General features: G+C 39.8%; 1 protein-coding gene across 1 annotated transcript in view; it reads right to left on the reverse strand.

The window, feature by feature from the left end:
* Positions 1-19,790, reverse strand: part of LOC138951282 (uncharacterized) — a 73,919-nt gene that overhangs the window by 11,515 nt on the left and 42,614 nt on the right. The window contains exons 3-6 of the mRNA XM_070322913.1: positions 14,753-14,975; positions 14,301-14,446; positions 13,538-13,862; positions 3,239-3,363 (exon numbers count right to left, since the gene is read on the reverse strand). Of these exons, the coding sequence (XP_070179014.1) occupies positions 3,239-3,363; positions 13,538-13,862; positions 14,301-14,446; positions 14,753-14,975 (819 nt within the window). The remainder of the gene's footprint in view (positions 1-3,238; positions 3,364-13,537; positions 13,863-14,300; positions 14,447-14,752; positions 14,976-19,790) is intronic.

Here is a 19,790-nt window from a genome sequence, read left to right on the forward strand (position 1 = left end):
GGCAAAGGGCGTAAGAATACCCTCTGTGGAAAAGTTAGCGCACTCCAAGAGTGCGCTAACAGTTTTAGCGCATCGCCATTAACCAATCAACTGGTTCACATCAGCCATGTGACACCAGTACTTACTGACAATTATTATTATTATTATTATTATTATTATTATTATTATTTTAAGTTATTGAGACATCCCAGTGCACTAAGGGATTTATAGAGCAAATCGAGAAAATTCATTATTGAACGAAGCGCATAGCGCTGAGTTCAATAATTATTTTCGCGCTGAGTTCAATAATTATTTTTGAGATTTGCTCTATAAATCGCTTAGTGCACTGGGATTGTTTCAATAACGATATTGTCAGTACCGCCAGAGAAAAAAAGAAGATTCCAAACTCACATTTTGCAACGCGCATTTGGATAGGCGTAACTGTGTGGTCAGGTTTGTGTCACTGGATCTAGTTTTGTGTGGGCTGTCTCAAGTGTGTCGTGCTTTCGTCACACGCAAACTCTTGTTTTAATTTCTGTAGGTAAATTCCAGTGTAGCGTTAAGCTAAAAAGTGATGATCTTTCAAAGAGACCTCATTTAAACTCGGAGAAAGGACTGTGCTCTTGGTTTCGAAACCTTCATCGAGCTTCGACAGATTGACTGTGCAGAGTTTTGCCCCTTGCCACGGTCGACGGAAAGCACATTTCCAAAATAAATGTGGCATATTTCTCGTGTGGTATCTTCACTCATCGGGGAGTCTGGTACTACATATGAACGGTAAGAATGCTCTGAACCCTACACGTATTATATCCCCATCGTTTTTTCGTTCACATTTGCCCAACATGTTAATTTGCTGTGCGGGGTTTATGTCGTCTGCTAGGGCAATCAAACCACTGCATGCAGTCTGCACTGAGTCTGCACGCACGAGGCAGGCTGGAAATAAGTCTTATATATGGTAAGAACGTTCTGAACCCTACACGTTTTCGATTACGATTGTTCTTGCCTTGAAATAATAATTCGGAAACCATTCATTTACTGAACTGATGCAGTCGTATTTCAGTGTAGTCAGTGCTACGTATTACAGAGTCGATCGAGTCAGTCTTCCAAACTGGTCCAGCTGGTACGTTATCGGAATAACACTTGTGTTTTCTGCTAGCGGGTGGGAATTTTATACTAACTCATCATTTGGTAATGTGGATGATAACCTACATGCCACTAACACGGCATATGAGAAGAATCTATGCAAGTCGGCGAAAATTAGATGAAACACAGCGGCTTCTATTTTTAGATCAGTGGCAGCCGCACTGTGGCACAGGCACATGCAATCTGTCAGAAAAAAAACCACTTCTGCTTTAATTGAGAAGCAGGGAATTTATGGTCATTTGGTATTGTGGAGAATATAAGCTACATGTCAGTAATTAATTCTGAGGATGAGAGCACAGTCTTGCTTAGGCAAAGGGCGTAAAAATACGCTCTGTGGAAAAGTTAGCGCACTCCAAGAGTGCGCTAACAGTTTTAGCGCATCACCATTAGCCAATCAACTGGTTCACATCAGTCATGTGACACCAGTACTTACTGACATTTATTATTATTATTATTATTATTATTATTATTATTATTATTATTATTATAATTTAAGTTATTGAGACATCCCAGTGCACTAAGGGATTTATAGAGCAAATCGAGAAAATTCATTATTGAACGAAGCGCATAGCGCTGAGTTCAATAATTATTTTCGAGATTTGCTCTATAAATCCCTTAGTGCACTGGGATTGTTTCAATAACGATATTGTCAGTACCGCCATAGAAAAAAGAAGATTTCAAACGCACATTTTGCAACGCGCATTTGAATAGGCATAACTGTGTGGTCAGGTCGTGTACAGTAAATATCTACTTTTGTGTGGGGTGTCTCAAGTATGTCGTGCTTTCGTCACACGCATTTTAATATCTGTTGGTAAATTCCAGTGTAGCGTTAATCTGAACAGTGATGATCTTTCAGAGAGACATCATTAAACTCGGAGAAAGGACTGTGCTCTAGTCTTCATTATTTGCGATTCGAAACCTCCAGTCGAGCTTCGACGGATTGACTGTGCGGAGTGACTCCCCTTGAATTGACTCGAAGAGGGACTGGACGGTTCGCACATTTTCAAAACAAATGTGGCATATTTCTCGTGTTGTATCTTCACTCATCGGGGAGTCTGATACTAAATATGAACGGTAAGAATTCTCTGAACCCTACACGTATTATTTCCCCATCGTTTTTTCGTTCACATTTGCCCAACATGTTAATTTGCTGAGCGGGGTTAATGTCGTCTGCAACTGTGCTAGGCTACCTGGGCAATCGAACCACTGCAGTCTGCACTGACTGAGTCTGCACGCATGAGGCACTGAGGCTGGTAATAAGTCTTATATATATATGGTAAGAACGTTCTGAACCTTACACGTTTTCGATTACGATTGTTCTTGCCTTGAAATAATAATTCAGAAACCATTCATTTACTGAACTGATGTAGTCGTATTTCTGTGTAGTCTACTACAGAGTCGATCGAGTCAGTCTTCCAAACAGGTCTAGGTCACTGTGGTACGTTATCGGAATAACACTTGTGTTTTCTGTTAGCCGCTGGGAATTGTATACTAACTCATCATTTGGTAATGTGGATGATAAGCTACATGCCACTAACACGGCATATGAGAAGAATCTATGCAAGTCGGCGAAAATTAGATGAAACACAGCGGCTTCTATTTTTAGATCAGTGGCACTGGCACAGGCACATGCAATCTGTCAGAAAAAAACCACTTCTGCTTTAATTGAGAAGCAGGGAATTTATGGTCATTTGGTATTGTGGAGAATATAAGCTACATGTCATTAATTAATTCTGAGGATGAGAGCACAGTCTCGCTTAGGCAAAGGGCGGAAGAATACGCTCTGTGGAAAAGTTAGCGCGCTAACAGTTTTAGCGCATCGCCATTAGCCAATCAAATGGTTCACATCAGTCATGTGACACCAGTACTTACTGACAATTATTATTATTATTATTTTTATTTTTATTATTATTATTATAAATCGAAGACCTAACGGTTCACATTGGTCTCCGCCAGGCATGCGAACATAGGACCTCATTGGCAATAACCCTTTCTCTTTAAGTGTAGCACATTTTTAGAGGCAACATAGCATACATATAAATGTTCGGATTAAGAATGCAATGCAGTAACACACACACACACACACACACACACACACACACACACACACACTTACAATCCATCCTCCGTTGTCCTTGATCTGATCGCAGTAGACAGTGACTAGTTCTCCTGACGCACACACTGTGCGGAGACCGCTTCGATGGTCAAGACTCAGCCAGTCCACACAGCTAGAGGTATTACCTGGGGGGAAAATAGAACAAAACACATCAATATATTGCTAATAAATATATGACAATCAGAATTCAGAATAGTATATTACCTGCGGTTAGTAAATGACCCTGATGTTGCAGTTTAGAAGATGGTTGGTGGCTTGTTGGCAGACCAGCTTTTCAGTTGCTCCGAGGAGACCATAATCGTCTTTTGTTTCATCTTTATCGACCAAGGCCGAAGGCCACGATTGATAAATATGTTACAAAAGGCTATATAGCTATTCTGATGAACACGTGGGGGAATTCGGGGGCTGTGATTGGATGGTCTCTCCTCATCATCAAAGCATATTGCTGCCGAAGTCGGCCATTTTTCTCAATATCCAAAAGCATATTGAGAAAAATGGCCGACGCATGGTTCCGGTTTACACATCTGTACCACGCGGCGATGTTTCTATCGACAACAGCATACACTGACAACTTAAAAAGCTGTTTCAACAACTGTGTTGTGGAATCGAATGCACTTGGAGTCAGTTTTTCTTCCAAAGTCAGAAAGCGTGTAGCGGTGTGCATGTCTGCGCGAACATGATGCGCATAAGAAGTTTGTCTGCTATCAAAACCTGAGATCAACGCATCGACGCAAAAAACTGTCATTTTGTAAGTTTGGAACAACAAATCAAGGACTCGTCTTCGACTCGTCGCATTATACTTGTCTCGTCTAAATATCGGACCCTATTGCTACGCTGAAAACACAATAGCTGTTAATATGCTCCCCGAGGACCAACAACAACATGCTGGGCTGACAACAAGCCAGCAAACATCGTTTTTGTCATCAATTTGGTGGTGCGACGGTACGCAGGATTATCTAAAGGGAGCCGGATTTTTAGAATGAAACTCATATGGCCTCAAAACGTGTCACAAGTTCAGTCGATCGCGTCATAATTGAAAATGTGATGTCAAACGTAAACTTTACGTCGCTTTTCTTGGAGTCTAAAAATTCACAGCGGTGCCATCGTGTCTGCGAGGTCAGTCACTTTTTAGCATATGTACCCTTTTTGGCTCACGTAAGTGTAGCCTATGCGATCGTAACTTTGTCTGTCTGTGCGTGTGTGCGTGTGTGTGTATGTCTGTGGTAGAAACTTTAACATTTCCGAGTCTATGTGTGAGTGGTTATCCAAGACTATGGATAAAGCTCGCATAAGATTACGTCACGGTCAAAAGTGTTTGACGTCAATTAATGCATCATGACGGCATGCCTCCCTGTAGTCTTTCTCTCTCGCGTGGTGTGTGTGGTCTCGGTCAGTGTTATTTTGAGCGGGCCGAGACTATTTGGCAGTCGTGTCCCTGTAAGTAGGCTACATGCAGACACAGACAGATCTAGATCTAGTGTCTCTCTTTCTTGCACAGTCGTCACCTAAGCTTACTGTGTGTGTGGGTGTGTATGTGTGACGGAGTGATTGAGTTTGTGTTACTGTTTGTCTATTTCTTACGTGAGCCTTGAAGGCTTCGCCTCTTGTTGTGTGTGTTTCAAGCCTTTCGTTGTGCAATGTGTGATTGCACGGATTAATTGCACAATGACCATGAGTCGTCCGGGTAAGTTGTCAACACTGATTGGGTCTTTGAGAGTGACCGTTTTACAGTCTTTGTCATCGGAAACACACCGCCCTGATATGGCCCTTCGTGGTCGGCTGGGCGTTAAGCAAACAAAACAAAAAAAATCGGAAACACGAATCCAAAACCGCGATGGTTCCAAAAATCAAACAAACAGCCTGATTGGCTTTTATTTTGACAATCCACTGTTTACCTGAAAGCTCTAGCCCATTCACCTCCTCGATGTATTGCATGGGGGACATGAGATTGTTTATTCCCCAGCTGGTTATGAATGTGAACTCGTGAAAATGATGACAAATGTATATACCCCATGACCTCCCTTCTTTGTCTCTGTAAATCTACTTTGGGTATATTTCTTATATTTTAAGAGTACAATATTGTTATACCATATGGTATATCAACCGGCACGGTTGGCCTAGTGGTAAGGCGTCCGCCCCGTGATCAGGAAGTCGTGGGTTCGAACCCCGGCCGGGTCATACCTAAGACTTTAAAATTGGCAATCTAGTGGCTGCTCCGCCTGGCGTCTGGCATTATAGGCTTAGTGCAAGGACTGGTTGGTCCGGTGTCAGAATAATGTGACTGGGTGAGACATGAAGCCTGTACTGCGACTTCTGTCTTGTGTGTGGCGCACGTTAACTGTCAAAGCAGCACCGCCCTGATATGGCCCTTCGTGGTCGACTGGGCGTTAAGCAAACAAACAAACAAATGGTATATCAATTTTACTCTTATAACACATATGTCGACTTTGACATTCCACAGTGCACATGTACCAGTCGACTAGATGTGTCTGGGAATACCACGGTGTTGAGAACTTGCGCGAGAGTTGCTCAGTGAGTTCAGTTTTAGTCTCGATCTGCCGAGACTATCATCACAGCATCGTAGATGTCATGACGTCTGTCGTCCATCGCGTCATATTTCGGGGACCTAATCGTCCACTGTTATTTGTTTCCTCGTTTTTGATGTTCTATTTTTCTCTTCTGATCAACATGATAAACCGAGCCGGCTCTCTCAAGTAAAACAGAAGTTAAACTAGCAATCGTTAAAAACCCAATCCTTCCGATCTGCACTGCCAATATTTTCAGGCTACAGTCATGCCTAAGATGCCACAGGCGTGCTGTTTTCGGTACACACGCTCTTATCAGTACATCATTGACTACAGGAGTCCTCTGGACAGGTAGTTTCATGCATTTTGCGAGTATTTCTAGCTCTTCTGCGGTGCAGTAGGCTCTATTGATGATGAAGGTGTCCAAGATCTGAGCAGATGCATGTATAACCACTAGGTATTTAGTCAAATCAGTGTAAGAGGCTTTCAACTGACAGGGACAGCGACGCCACCATTATGCACCAACTTGGCATTGATCAACCGGCGTGCCTTAAGAATAAGTTATGTGAAGAGGTTAAGCACTCAGTGCCTCATTTGAACAGACAACTGAAGAATAATGTTTCCATCACACTTTGACTTTTGAAAGGAATCTTTTAATGACATGCCCCCAACTCAAACCAATCAGAGACAAAGTGTGGCCAGCATCAGCCCCTTTCCGCACCAAACTCTATGGGAGTAGACAAGGCCTGGAAGCCACGACGTCATTTGTCTCGCATACTAAACTGATGGTGTGACGGCGAACGCAAGAAGAACAAGAAGAAGAAGAAAGGAATCTTCAGCTGTGTATATCCAAACTTCAAAATTGGGTACAGGAAAACGGGTTCAAATTTTCAAAAACTGAATGTATCCATTTCCACAGGAAAAGAAATCAAGTTCTTCAGCCTTCTTTTTATATAAACACGCACAGGATCAAAGTTTCTAAACAGGTCAAATTTCTTGAACTGATTTTCGATAGCAACTTTTCTTTTCTACCCCACATCAAATATATTAAAACCAAATGCCAGATTGGTGACTAAGCGAGAGCACATCAAGCAGGAGCTAGAACTATTTACAATACAAGAAGCTAAAGGGGCACAAAATAGATATAGGATAAAATTCATTGAGAAGTGTGAGAAAAACACGCGTTATTTCCTAAACTTAGAGAAAGCTCACGCAAAAACTAAGATACTAGATAGAATATAAATAACAGAGAATGAATTTATTACAAGTCAGTCTGAAATATTAAAGGAACAAACCCGCTTCTTTACTAACAGATACACTAAAAACACCAATGTTAATAACTTTCTTGGGGACGAATTTTTAAAAAATACTGACATTCCAAAATTATCAGAGGAGCAAAAGGGCAGTATTGATCACGAAATTACAGAAAAAGAACTCCTTATTGCACTAAAGGGAATGCGAAGTAATTCTGCTCCAGGATTGGATGGAATAACAACCAATTTCATAAAGTTCTTTTGGAGTAATATAAACAAATCTTATTATCCTCTTTTTGGTCAGCCTTTGAAAAAGGGGAACTATCTGTATCCCAGAAGCGAGCAGCAATCACACTGATAAAAGTGATATACAAAGGAAAGGGGTTGAAACGAGAGCACCTAAATAACTGGCGTCCTATATCTGTAACAAACACCGACTATAAACTATTAGTGAAATGCCTTGCAAACAGATTAAATCAAGTCATCAATTACTTAATAAGTGAAGATCAAGTTGGGTTTTTAAAAAAAAGAAATTCCAGCACTGTTATTAGAATGATCGATGACGTCATTGAATATATGAATAACAATAATCAACCAGGTATTTTAATGGCGCTGGACTACAGAGCTGCTTTTGACACGATTTCTAAAGAATATATGCTCTGGGCGTTCCAAAAGTTCGGATTTGGTAGATATTTTATTAGGTGGGTCGATACTTTAACAAAAAATACAGAGAGTAGTATTAATTACATGGGATGGATCTCGAGTCCATTCCCATGTGATGCTGGAATAAGACAAGGATGTCCATTTTCGCCATTAGCCTTTGTTCTGGCCCTCGAAGTGTTAGCAATCAAAATCCGTGCAGATCAAGATGTTAAAGGGATTAAACTGCCAAGGAATTCTGATAGACATGGTGACATTCTTAAACTACTTATGTATGCTAACGACATTAGTTTCTTCCTACAAGATGAGAAAGACCTAAGAAACGTATCACATCTTATAACTCAGTTTTCAAAATGTTCAGGGTTAGCAATGAATGATCAAAAAACAGAAGCAATGTGGCTTGGTATAAATACATTTTCTGCTGACCGACCATGTAATATTATTTGGAAAAAACAAATCAAAATCTTAGGAATTCATTTCAACAACTCTGTCCCAGCCTCCAACCTAGAAGAAAACTGGGAACCTAAACTACAGAAAGTAAATTCATTAATAGCAACATGGTCGAAAAGAAACCTAAATATAATGGGGAAAATTTGTATAGTCAAAACATTAATGTTGTCACAGTTTACTTACGTACTGCAATCTCTATGTGCCACAGAAAACTTCCTCAATAAGCTAAATTCATATATCTCTATTCCGATTTATCTAGAAGAAAAAATATTCAAACAAAAGAGCTTATGAAAAAGTTAATAGAAAAGTAATGTGCCAAGAGACAAATCTTGGAGGTCTGAAAATGATTAATGTCAAAGATGTACAGACATCATTTCTAATGTCATGAATTATGAGGCTGCTGGACGGAAGTAACGCAAAGTGGCAACAGATTCCATTAGCATCCTTTTTAAATCTGGGCGAACGCTTATGCTGTATGCGCTCAAATGTGAGTGCAGAAAATTTTAAAGGACTTGGTGCCATAAAGCAATATTTCTGGAAACAAGCTTTTATCACCTGGCTAAACAATCAACACAAGATCAAAGAAATAAACAGTAATGAACAGCAGATAAGTGTACGCAATCAAACCTTATGGAATAATACAAATATAAAGTACAGGAAGCAAACGCTATACATGAATGACTGGATAAAAGCCAAAATATGCGTTGTTAAAGATGTTTTTAACGATAACGACATGTGCTCTTTTGAGGAAATATGTGAACGAACTGGATATAAACAGTCTCGCCTATTTGAATATAATGCAATACAGACTGCCATTAAAGCTCTATTATTGCGTGATACGGGTCAGGCCCGTTCTGATCATATGCCATTTATACAATTATCTCCACGCCAAATTCGCCTAAAGATGTTAAATTATGAGATAAAGGAGCCAAGCTCAGCTGGATTTTGGTCGAACAAATTAAATATTACATTAGAAGATAAACACTGGAAATTAGCTAACGAATGCTCGACAGAAACCCGTCTTCGTCTATTGCATTGGAACATTTTACACAATATATATCCCACTAATATTTTGCTGCATAAGATGGGAATTCGTCAAACAAATCTTTGTCAGTATTGTAACGAAACCGACTTCATCGAGCACTTTTTTTGGCAGTGTAGAGCAGTGCAACCCATATGGCAGGAATGTCAAGGGTACATAATTATTCATATGTACAGGCAGAAATATAAAGTTAAGCTGCGAAGAGGCTCTTTTTGGGTATTTCACACGTGATATCCCCAGAGAGAAAACCTTCATAATTAATCACCTTATATTGATATCGAAAATGTGCATAAGCCAGTTTAAGTACGGAAATCCAAAAACTAACACGAAGGTCTTATTTCAGAACCAAGCTCGACTTCGAAATTTCCAGTAAAATTGAACTGTGTATAAGAATATAGATAACTAGTAGTAAAGTGCTGCTAATGTAAAGTTATTTATATATGCGCTGTATGATGCTATGCTGAAAACTAGTACTGTAATTGGTAATTAGTAAATTCTCGCCTTTTGTCTATCGAGCGTTGGATTAATTAACTTGTTATGTATTGTCCCGCTGAAAATGGTATTATTTAACAGAATTATGGGAACAACAACAACAACAACACACACACACACACACACACACACACACACACACACACACACACACACACACACACACACACACACACACACACACACACACACACACACACACACACACACACACACATACACGCAAACAAACGCACAAACTACTAGACATAGCAAAGGTGAATGAAATATCTGTAACGATAGAGTAACTGTAATGAAGAAGAAAAAAAATTGTCCATCATATGAATACATGTCCAGGCTAGGTATTAAGGAAAAGCAAAAGAAGAAGAAGAAAAAGAAAAAAAAATGCCAACAAGTCGCGTAAGGCGAAAATACAACATTTAGTCAAGTAGCTGTCGAACTCACAGAATGAAAATGAACGCATTGCAACGCAGCAAGACCGTATACTCGTAGCATCGTCAGTCCACCGCTCACGGCAAAGGCAGTGAAATTGACAAGAAGAGCGGGGTAGTAGTTGCGCTGAGAAGGATAGCACGCTTTTCTGTACCTCTCTTCGTTTTAACTTTCTGAGCGTGTTTTTAATCCAAACATATCATATCTATATGTTTTTGGAATCAGGAACCCACAAGGAATAAGATGAAAGTGTTTTTAAATTGATTTCGAAAATTTAATTTTGATAATAATTTGTATATATTTAATTTTCAGAGCTTGTATTTAATCCGAATATAACATATTTATATGTTTTGGGAATCAGAAAATGATAGAAAATAAGATGAACGTAAATTTGGATCGTTTTATAAAAAAAATAATTTTTTTACAATTTTAAGATTTTTAATGACCAAAGTCATTAATTAATTTTTAAGCCACCAAGCTGAAATGCAATACCAAAGTCCGGGCTTCGTCGAAGATTACTTGACCAAAATGTCAACCAATTTGGTTGAAAAATGAGGGCGTGACAGTGCCGCCTCAACTTTCACGAACAGCCGGATATGACGTCATCAAAGACATTTATCAAAAAAATGAAAAACAACGTCTGGGGATATCAATCCCAGGAACTCTCATGTCAAATTTCATAAAGATCGGTTCAGTAGTTGGGTCTGAATCGCTCTACACACACACACGCACATACAGACACACACACACACACACACACACATACACCACGACCCTCGTCTCGATTCCCCCCTCTACGTTAAAACATTTAGTCAAAACTTGACTAAATGTAACAAGTCGCGTAAGGCGAAAATACAATATTTAGTCAAGTAGCTGTGGAACTCACAGAATGAAAGTGAACGCAATGTAATTTTTCAGCAAGACCGTATACTCGTAGCATCGTCAGTCCACCGCTCATGGCAAAGGCAGTGAAATTGACAAGAAGAGCGGGATAGTAGTTGCGCTAAGAAGGATAGCACGCTTTTCTGTACCTCTCTTTGTTTTAACTTTCTGAGCGTGTTTTAATCCAAACATATCATATCTATATGTTTTTGGAATCAGGAACCGACAAGGAATAAGATGAAAGTGTTTTTAAATTGATTTGGACAATTTATTTTTGATAATAATTTTTATATATTTAATTTTCAGAGCTTGTTTTTAATCCGAATATAACATATTTATATGTTTTTGGAATCAGCAAATGATGGAAAATAAGATAAACGTAAATTTGGATCGTTTTATAATTTTTTATTTTTTTTTTAAATTTTCAGATTTTTAATGACCAAAGTCATTAATTAATTTTTAAGCCACCAACCTGAAATGCAATACCGAACCCCGGGCTTTGTCGAAGATTACTTGACCAAAATTTCAACCAATTTGGTTGAAAAATGAGGGCGTGACAGTGCCGCCTCAACTTTCACGAAAAGCCGGATATGACGTCATCAAAGACATTTATCAAAAAAATGAAAAAAACGTTCGGGGATTTCATACCCAGGAACTCTCATGTCAAATTTCATAAAGATCGGTCCAGTAGTTTAGTCTGAATCGCTCTACACACACACACACAGACAGACAGACAGACACACACACACACACACACACACACACACACACACACACACACACACACATACACCACGACCCTCGTCTCGATTCCTCCCTCTACGTTAAAATATTTAGTCAAAACTTGACTAAATATAAAAAGGACTCAACGTCCTGAAAGTCATAACATTGTTATGTCTGTACCGTGCTCTTGTCCGTCCACAGTTGGACTACGGTTGTATTGTTTACGGATCAGTCAAAAGAAGTATCCTCAAAGTTATGGATCCAATCCATTACCAGGGTCTGAGGATTTTGTTTGGGTGCTTTTCGCACAACACCAGTAGATAGTTTGTATGCTAAGTCTGGAGAACCTCCTTTGGATATCTGCAGACTTCGGCTCTCCATGAACTATTACCTGAAGCTAAAAGCAAACCCCGACAATCCTGACCATGAGTGTTATTAACCCTACTCTGAAGGACACATTTAGTTCCAAGCCTAACGAAACTCCAACTTTTGGCATACGTATGCTTTCTGAGTGTGAAAAGGCTGTCAAAGATATTGACTCTGTTTGTGACGATCCTTTGACCACAAACACTCCACCCTAGAAATTGGAAAACCCAACCGTAAGTTTTTTCCTTACTTCTTTCAAGAAGAATGTAACCTCAGACAATGTATTTAGGCAGCTCTTTTTAGAGCAATGTTCCAAATACACAGAGCATGAATTTATCTTCACTGGTGGCTCTCTAAAGGATGATTCAGCTGCTGCTGCAGCAGTTGCTAGCAAGGAATTAAAACGCCCACTTCAACTACGGCTTCCTAACGGTTGGTCGGTATATTCGGCGGAACTTAGGGCCATCATCTGTGCGTTGAAAGTAATCTATCAGTCGACACATTCGTCTTTGACAGCTTTAAGTACAAAAGAAGAGAGTGTTTTAGCTAGGTTGCACACTGGTCACACTTATGTGACTCATGTGCACCTGATTAAAGGAGATGAAGCACCATGGTGCGATGCCTGTCATAATAGCTTTACTGTGATACACTTCCTCACTGAATGCACTGATTATATGATTTGCGAGTAAAGTATTTTGACTCCTCTATTTTGAAACAGATTTTTATGGAGTCTGGCTTTTATTTTAAGATTTGAATGTTAAAGTTCATTGACACGTAGGGCTTTGACTTAACTTTTGTGTTCCTTTCGGGTAACGTTCATGACTTTGTTTTTTGACTTTGTTTTTTAAAATTGGTTTAACTTAAATTTGTGCAATGTTAAACTTGTGGGGTCCTGATTTGGCCTAAATGGTCCGCTGGATCCATTAAGCAACAGTTAACAAACTAGCTCCCTCACCCCCACACCACACCACACCACACCACACCACACCACACCCATACATTTACACAGCGCTGTCATGCGACCTCAAGCAAATGAAAAGACATAGAGGTAAGCCAGCACATATGTGACCCTCCACCACGAAATGAGTCGCATGTCATCTCGCGCGGTTCTGCGCTAGGCTTAATATAAGTCCGGGGAGTGTCTTGTAACAGTGTGAGGGTCACCTTAGTCACAGGCTTATAACTCAAACAGTTTTCGCTCTTTTCTAAAACGGGTTTCACCACTGGATAGAGCATAAAAAACTCTTTAGGAAAATGTAAAAATATGAAAATCATGCAAAGGTGACATGCGACTCAATTCGTGGTGGAGGGTCACATATAATCTATTCAACAAGACACAGCAGCAAAACAATGGTCGACACTGGTGTTGACCAACACATTGTTCAAACAAATAGTCTTATATCCCGTGTTTCCTTTTTTAATCATTAAAAGTTATTAATTATCTGTTGTGAAAGGTTTCCCTGAATGTACTCACGAGCTCTCAGATTGCACTGTGTGGTCAGCTCTGTTATGGTTTGGTTCAGGTGTAGAGCTTGTTCTTTGTTCACTTGCATCATGTGTTCTATGAATCCATTCTGCTCCCTCTGGCGGGCCTCCAAGAACGACAACCTGACGTCCTTGTTGTCCACGTAGAGCTGGGCTGCAGCGTTCAGCGGGGAGGTAGCGGTCAGACAGCGGGCAGCGGGGGAGGAGGCGGGCAGGTGACAGGAATAGTTACCTCCCTGGTCAGGGCTGGACACAGACAGGACGAACGTGCCGTTGTCCTGGTCGCTGCTCTTCCTCACCTCACCAGATGGCGTCTGTCAGACAATCAATATTCAACATGGAGAAATTTTGGAAAAATCAACGGTGGTGTAAGATAGACAACTAGTACGGAACGACAAAGCAGAAAGCAAGTGATCAAAACAGAGAACTGAAAGCATGTACATGTACTGTCCTCAGATGATCTGAAATAAGTTGACATTCTGTCGATTGAGGCCGTGCTGTGTTTCCACTGTGAAAAATAAACGCCACATTATTGATATGAAACAATCGTGCATATGCATGCGTTTTTGTGTGTCTATGTCTTAGTTTGTATGTGCTTGTGTGCGTACATTATTGTACACACACACACACACACACACACACACACACACACACACACACACACACACACGCGCACACACACACACACACACACACACACACACACACACACACACACACACACACACACACACACACACACACATACATACCTTCCAGACGACATCAACAGGGGGGGAACCCAGGTCCACAAATTGACCACAGTGGAGCGACAGTGTCCAGTTCTTTGTGACGTCATCCCGAACCGCGTCACTCAGTGTGACGTGGAGGGCGCCATCTTGTGTAGCTGGGGGTCTGTCTGCAACGAACAGTGAATGTGCTAATTTATATGACCGCTGTCACAGTACATTATAAACTACGCACTTTTCATTTTCATTTTCCTGCCACAGTTGATCCACGACTGTTAAATTGGCTTTTGAAATAAAATAGTCCTAAATGTTTTGACAAATACAAAGTGTTAACACACATAACATAATAATGCAAACAGGTGAATGTAGCAATCACGTTGATTTACACTAGTTATCTTTGGCATCGATTGCTGGTAGCTGTTGCTCATCATAGAAAGCCATCACGTGAAAAAAACAAAAACAAAGAAAACAATTACCGGTAACAGACAGCGTCACCGTCCTCCAAACTGAAACAAGATGCGAGTCTGCTTGCTTAAGCTCCACTCGCACAGAATAGTCGCCGGAATCCTGAGGTCTGGCGCCGTGAAGTGACAGTCCCGCGTTGGGGAGAAAACCAACATGCGAGTAAATGTTGTCCGTCGCGAAGAAATGTTTGTTTACGTACGCTGCTATCTGGGTTCCCTTGTTCTTGCCTGGTGCCTGCGGAAAATATTGCCCGGTATATTTATCTTATTCCATTGACATGGAAACTATATAAAGCTTGCAATGTGATAATATTTAAATTCTATACTCAGCAATTATTAAAATAATTTAATTGTATCCGTACATATGATGTGATATTGTTCTAATTCTGTTTTCACTCTTAACAAAACATTTGAAAAATACGTTTTATACGCTAAATAAATATTCTCTCCCCTGAGTCGGACTTTGAGGCGATGGTGATGAAAGGAGAGAGAGAGAGAGAGAACAATGGCGAGAGAAAGAAAGAGAGAGAGAGAGAGAGAGAGAGAGAGAGAGAGAGAGAGAGAGAGAACTTTGAACTTTATTTATTTATCGAGGGTAACAGAATAAGCAAAGTATACATGCTTTTGTTCGTCCGGCCCTCGCCCATTGAGGGTAACTCGATTAATGATAAGAAGAAATAGAAGTTAAGTTAATTACAATACAATGAATATAATCAACATCAGGGATGTCAACAAATCAAAAAGACATTTCAAAATGCATTATGAATATCAAGCAATGATGAAATATTATCACATAATTATTTACTTGTTTCCAAGAGAAACAGCATGTACATTTCTTTGAAGGAAGTTTCATTGAATTGCATTTTAATTAAATCAGGAATGGAGTTCCACAATAAGGCGCCAGAATAAGAAAGACTTGATTTTTAAAGGTCATTTCTTGGGGCTGGGGTAATTGATTTGTTTATTGTTATTGAATTATTCAGTTTGGAATTTGAGGCAATGAATGTAGGTGCATTCCCTGAAATAATTCTATGCATCATTGCACCTTTGTTATAGGTAAATCTTGATTTGATAGGAAGAATCTTTCATTTTTTTCTAATCAGACGTAGAGAGAGATGCATTTTTAAAAATAATTAATTTAACAGCTCGTCTATGTAAAGAGCACAAGTGTTGGTTTGCACTTGCAGAGTCCTACACTGTGGACGCATAATCAATAGTTGATTGAATATATGCCTGAAAAAACAGTTTCCGTGTGCGTAGGTCTAGAAAGTGTTTAACTTTTGATAACTGATATTTTTCTTTAGAAATATTTTTACAAAGTGTATCTAAATGTTTTGACCAAGACAGATTATTATCAATGGTTATTCCCACGACTCTATGGTTATCAACTTCAGTTACATCTTGATTTTGTATTTGTAGTTTAGGGAATGTTGATGATAGATTTTGTCGTTTTTGTCTAGTGGTTAGAAGCATGCTTTTAGTTTTATTTGGGTTCAGTGACATATGGTTTAGTTCTGACCATTCCAGCAATCAATCAATGTTTTCTTGGAGGACTATTGCTAGCTCACTTAGATCTTTGTGACTAGAATGAATTGTAGTATCATCTGCAAATAGTTCACACATACATTTAACAAATATTGGTAGGTCATTAATATAGATAGAAAATAGTAAAGGACCAAGAATAGAACCTTGTGGAACTCCAAACCTTACTGTTTGTTTACAAGAGTATGATTGATTCAGATAAGTACTTTGCTGTCTGTCTGACAGGAAATATTTTAAAATGTTTACAGAATCAGTTGCCAATCCATAAATGTCAAGCTTTTTGATAGGGAGTTTATGGTCAATTAGGTCAAAAGCGTTGACAAAGTCAACAAATAGAGCAGCACAGAACTGGTTATTATTAATGTTGTTTAGCCATTGGTCAACTAAGCTGATCAGCGCTGTTTGACATGAGTGTTTTTGCCTAAAACCTGATTGCTTATCATGTATCAATTTGTTGTTTTCAAAGTGCAAAAGAATTTGCTTATTGCTATGTTTTTCAAGAGGCTTTGAAAGGATTATTATAATTGATATTGGTCTGTAATTTAAATGATTTGTAGTATCCCCCGGTTAAAAAAGAGGAATCACTTTAGCTTGTTTGAATTTACTTGGAAAACAGCATTGGTCGATACATATGCTATAAATGAAAGTCAATGTATCCGTGATTATTGGAGCTGCCATTTTTATAATTTTTGCATCAAGCCCATCTATGTCACGTGTTTTGGTTTGTTTAAGATGTTGTAGCTGAGAGTAAACATCCAGTATAGTCGTTGGTTGCAATGCATTATGAACATGGATTTTTTTGGAATTGCAGTATTCCTTCAAAAGTTTTAAATCATCCGATCATAAGAAATCCCTTTATCGGCAATTTTTTTAGAAATGTTCATAAAGTGTATCTACAGAAATATTGATAACTTGGGAGGATTTATTTGCAATGTCTTTGTTTGTGAGTTGGTTAATTGCTTTCCAAATATATTTTGAATCTTGTCGAGATGTAATGAGGTTTTGAAAATACTGTTGTTTGCGTTTTCGTTTCAGGGAGTTCACTTTATTTCTTTGTTGTTTGTACTGTTCATGGGTACCATGTTCTTTTAAAAAAAATCACAGTAATTTGCTGCATTGTCTATGTCTTTGTCGATCTGCTTGATTCGATGTGTTTTAAGGGGTGCTGTCACGATTTAGTGACATGAATTGGAGATAAGAACACTCTGTCGAGTGCCTATCTCCAATTGTGATGGAAAGCGCCTGTGCTTGAGTCAGGGTGACGGTATGCAGGGGTCTTCCGGCAGGCAGTGACGTCACCTACACGACTACCCGTTGTCTTCAGCAGCTGAGTCAGGCGCCTGATTTTTTTTTGTCAGTGTCCACTTGTTTACGTTTTGAACGTAAACACATCTTTTGGAGTGAAGTCTCGAGGGAGGTGGCGTGACAATATATAAACATGCGTCTGAAACTTATACTTTTGTTGATTCTATCTATTTGTATGACTGCGAGAGTGGATCGTGGTGTGGTTAGTTATTTAGTAGTAACTAACCGTTCATAATCAACTTTTTGTGATATATTGAAACGTGACAGCTGCATGTTTGTTATAAATATGAATGAATATAGATATCCAAAAATCCAAAGCTTGGTCAGGGTTTGTAAAATTGTAAGTAGTTGAAAGTGGACTATTTTTTAGATCAGAAAGAAATGCACTTTCATTGAAATGAGAGAATGAACGCTATGTAATTGTTCTGTGACCAGTTTTTGGAATGTTTACCCCTTGACGAGACCATGTAGTGAAAATGGGAAAATGGTCACTCACTCCTTGACGAGACTATGTGGTGAAAATGGGAAAATGGTTACTCACTCCTTGACGAGACTATGTGGTGAAAATGGGAAAATGGTCACTCACCCCTTGACGAGACTATGTGGTGCAAATGGGAAAATGGTCACTCACTCCTTGACGAGACTATGTGGTGAAAATGGGAAAATGGTCACTCACTCCTTGACGAGACTATGTGGTGAAAATGGGAAAATGGTCACTCACTCCTTGACGAGACTATGTGGTGAAAATGGGAAAATGGTCACTCACCCCTTGACGAGACTATGTGGTGAAAATGGGAAAATGGTCACTCACCCCTTTACGAGACTATGTGGTGAAAATGGGAAAATGGTCACTCACCCCTTTACGAGACTATGTGGTGAAAATGGGAAAATGGTCACTCACCCCTTTACGAGACTATGTGGTGAAAATGGGAAAATGGTCACTCACCCCTTGACGAGACTATGTGGTGAAAATGGGAAAATGGTCACTCGCCCCTTGACGAGACTATGTGGTGAAAATGGGAAAATGGTCACTCACCCCTTGACGAGACTATGTGGTGAAAATGGGAAAATGGTCACTCACCCCTTGACGAGACTATGTAGTGAAAATGGGAAAATGGTCACTCACCCCTTGACGAGACTATGTGGTGAAAATGGGAAAATGGTCACTCACCCCTTGACGAGACTATGTGGTGAAAATGGGAAAATGGTCACTCACCCCTTGACGAGACTATGTAGTGAAAATGGGAAAATGGTCACTCACCCCTTTACGAGACTATGTGGTGAAAATGGTCACTCACCCCTTTACGAGACTATGTGGTGAAAATGGTCACTCACCCCTTGACGAGACTATGTGGTGAAAATGGGAAAATGGTCACTCACCCCTTGACGAGACTATGTGGTGAAAATGGTCACTCACTCCTTTACGAGACTATGTGGTGAAAATGGGAAAATGGTCACTCACCCCTTTACGAGACTATGTGGTGAAAATGGGAAAATGGTCACTCACCCCTTTACGAGACTATGTGGTGAAAATGGGAAAATGGTCACTCACCCCTTTACGAGACTATGTGGTGAAAATGGGAAAATGGTCACTCACCCCTTTACGAGACTATGTGGTGCAAATGGGAAAATGGTCACTCACCCCTTTACGAGACTATGTGGTGCTAATGGGAAAATGGTCACTCACTCCTTTACGAGACTATGTGGTGAAAATGGGAAAATGGTCACTCACCCCTTTACGAGACTATGTGGTGCTAATGGGAAAATGGTCACTCACTCCTTTACGAGACTATGTGGTGAAAATGGGAAAATGGTCACTCACCCCTTGACGAGACTATGTGGTGCTCATGGGAAAATGGTCACTCACTCCTTTACGAGACTATGTGGTGAAAATGGGAAAATGGTCACTCACCCCTTTACGAGACTATGTGGTGAAAATGGGAAAATGGTCACTCACTCCTTTACGAGACTATGTGGTGCTAATGGGAAAATGGTCACTCACCCCTTGACGAGACTATGTGGTGAAAATGGGAAAATGGTCACTCACTCCTTGACGAGACTATGTGGTGAAAATGGGAAAATGGTCACTCACCCCTTGACGAGACTATGTGGTGCAAATGGGAAAATGGTCACTCACTCCTTGACGAGACTATGTGGTGAAAATGGGAAAATGGTCACTCACTCCTTGACGAGACTATGTGGT

This window comes from Littorina saxatilis, linkage group LG16, assembly GCF_037325665.1.
Source record: "Littorina saxatilis isolate snail1 linkage group LG16, US_GU_Lsax_2.0, whole genome shotgun sequence".
NCBI lineage: Eukaryota > Metazoa > Mollusca > Gastropoda > Littorinimorpha > Littorinidae > Littorina > Littorina saxatilis.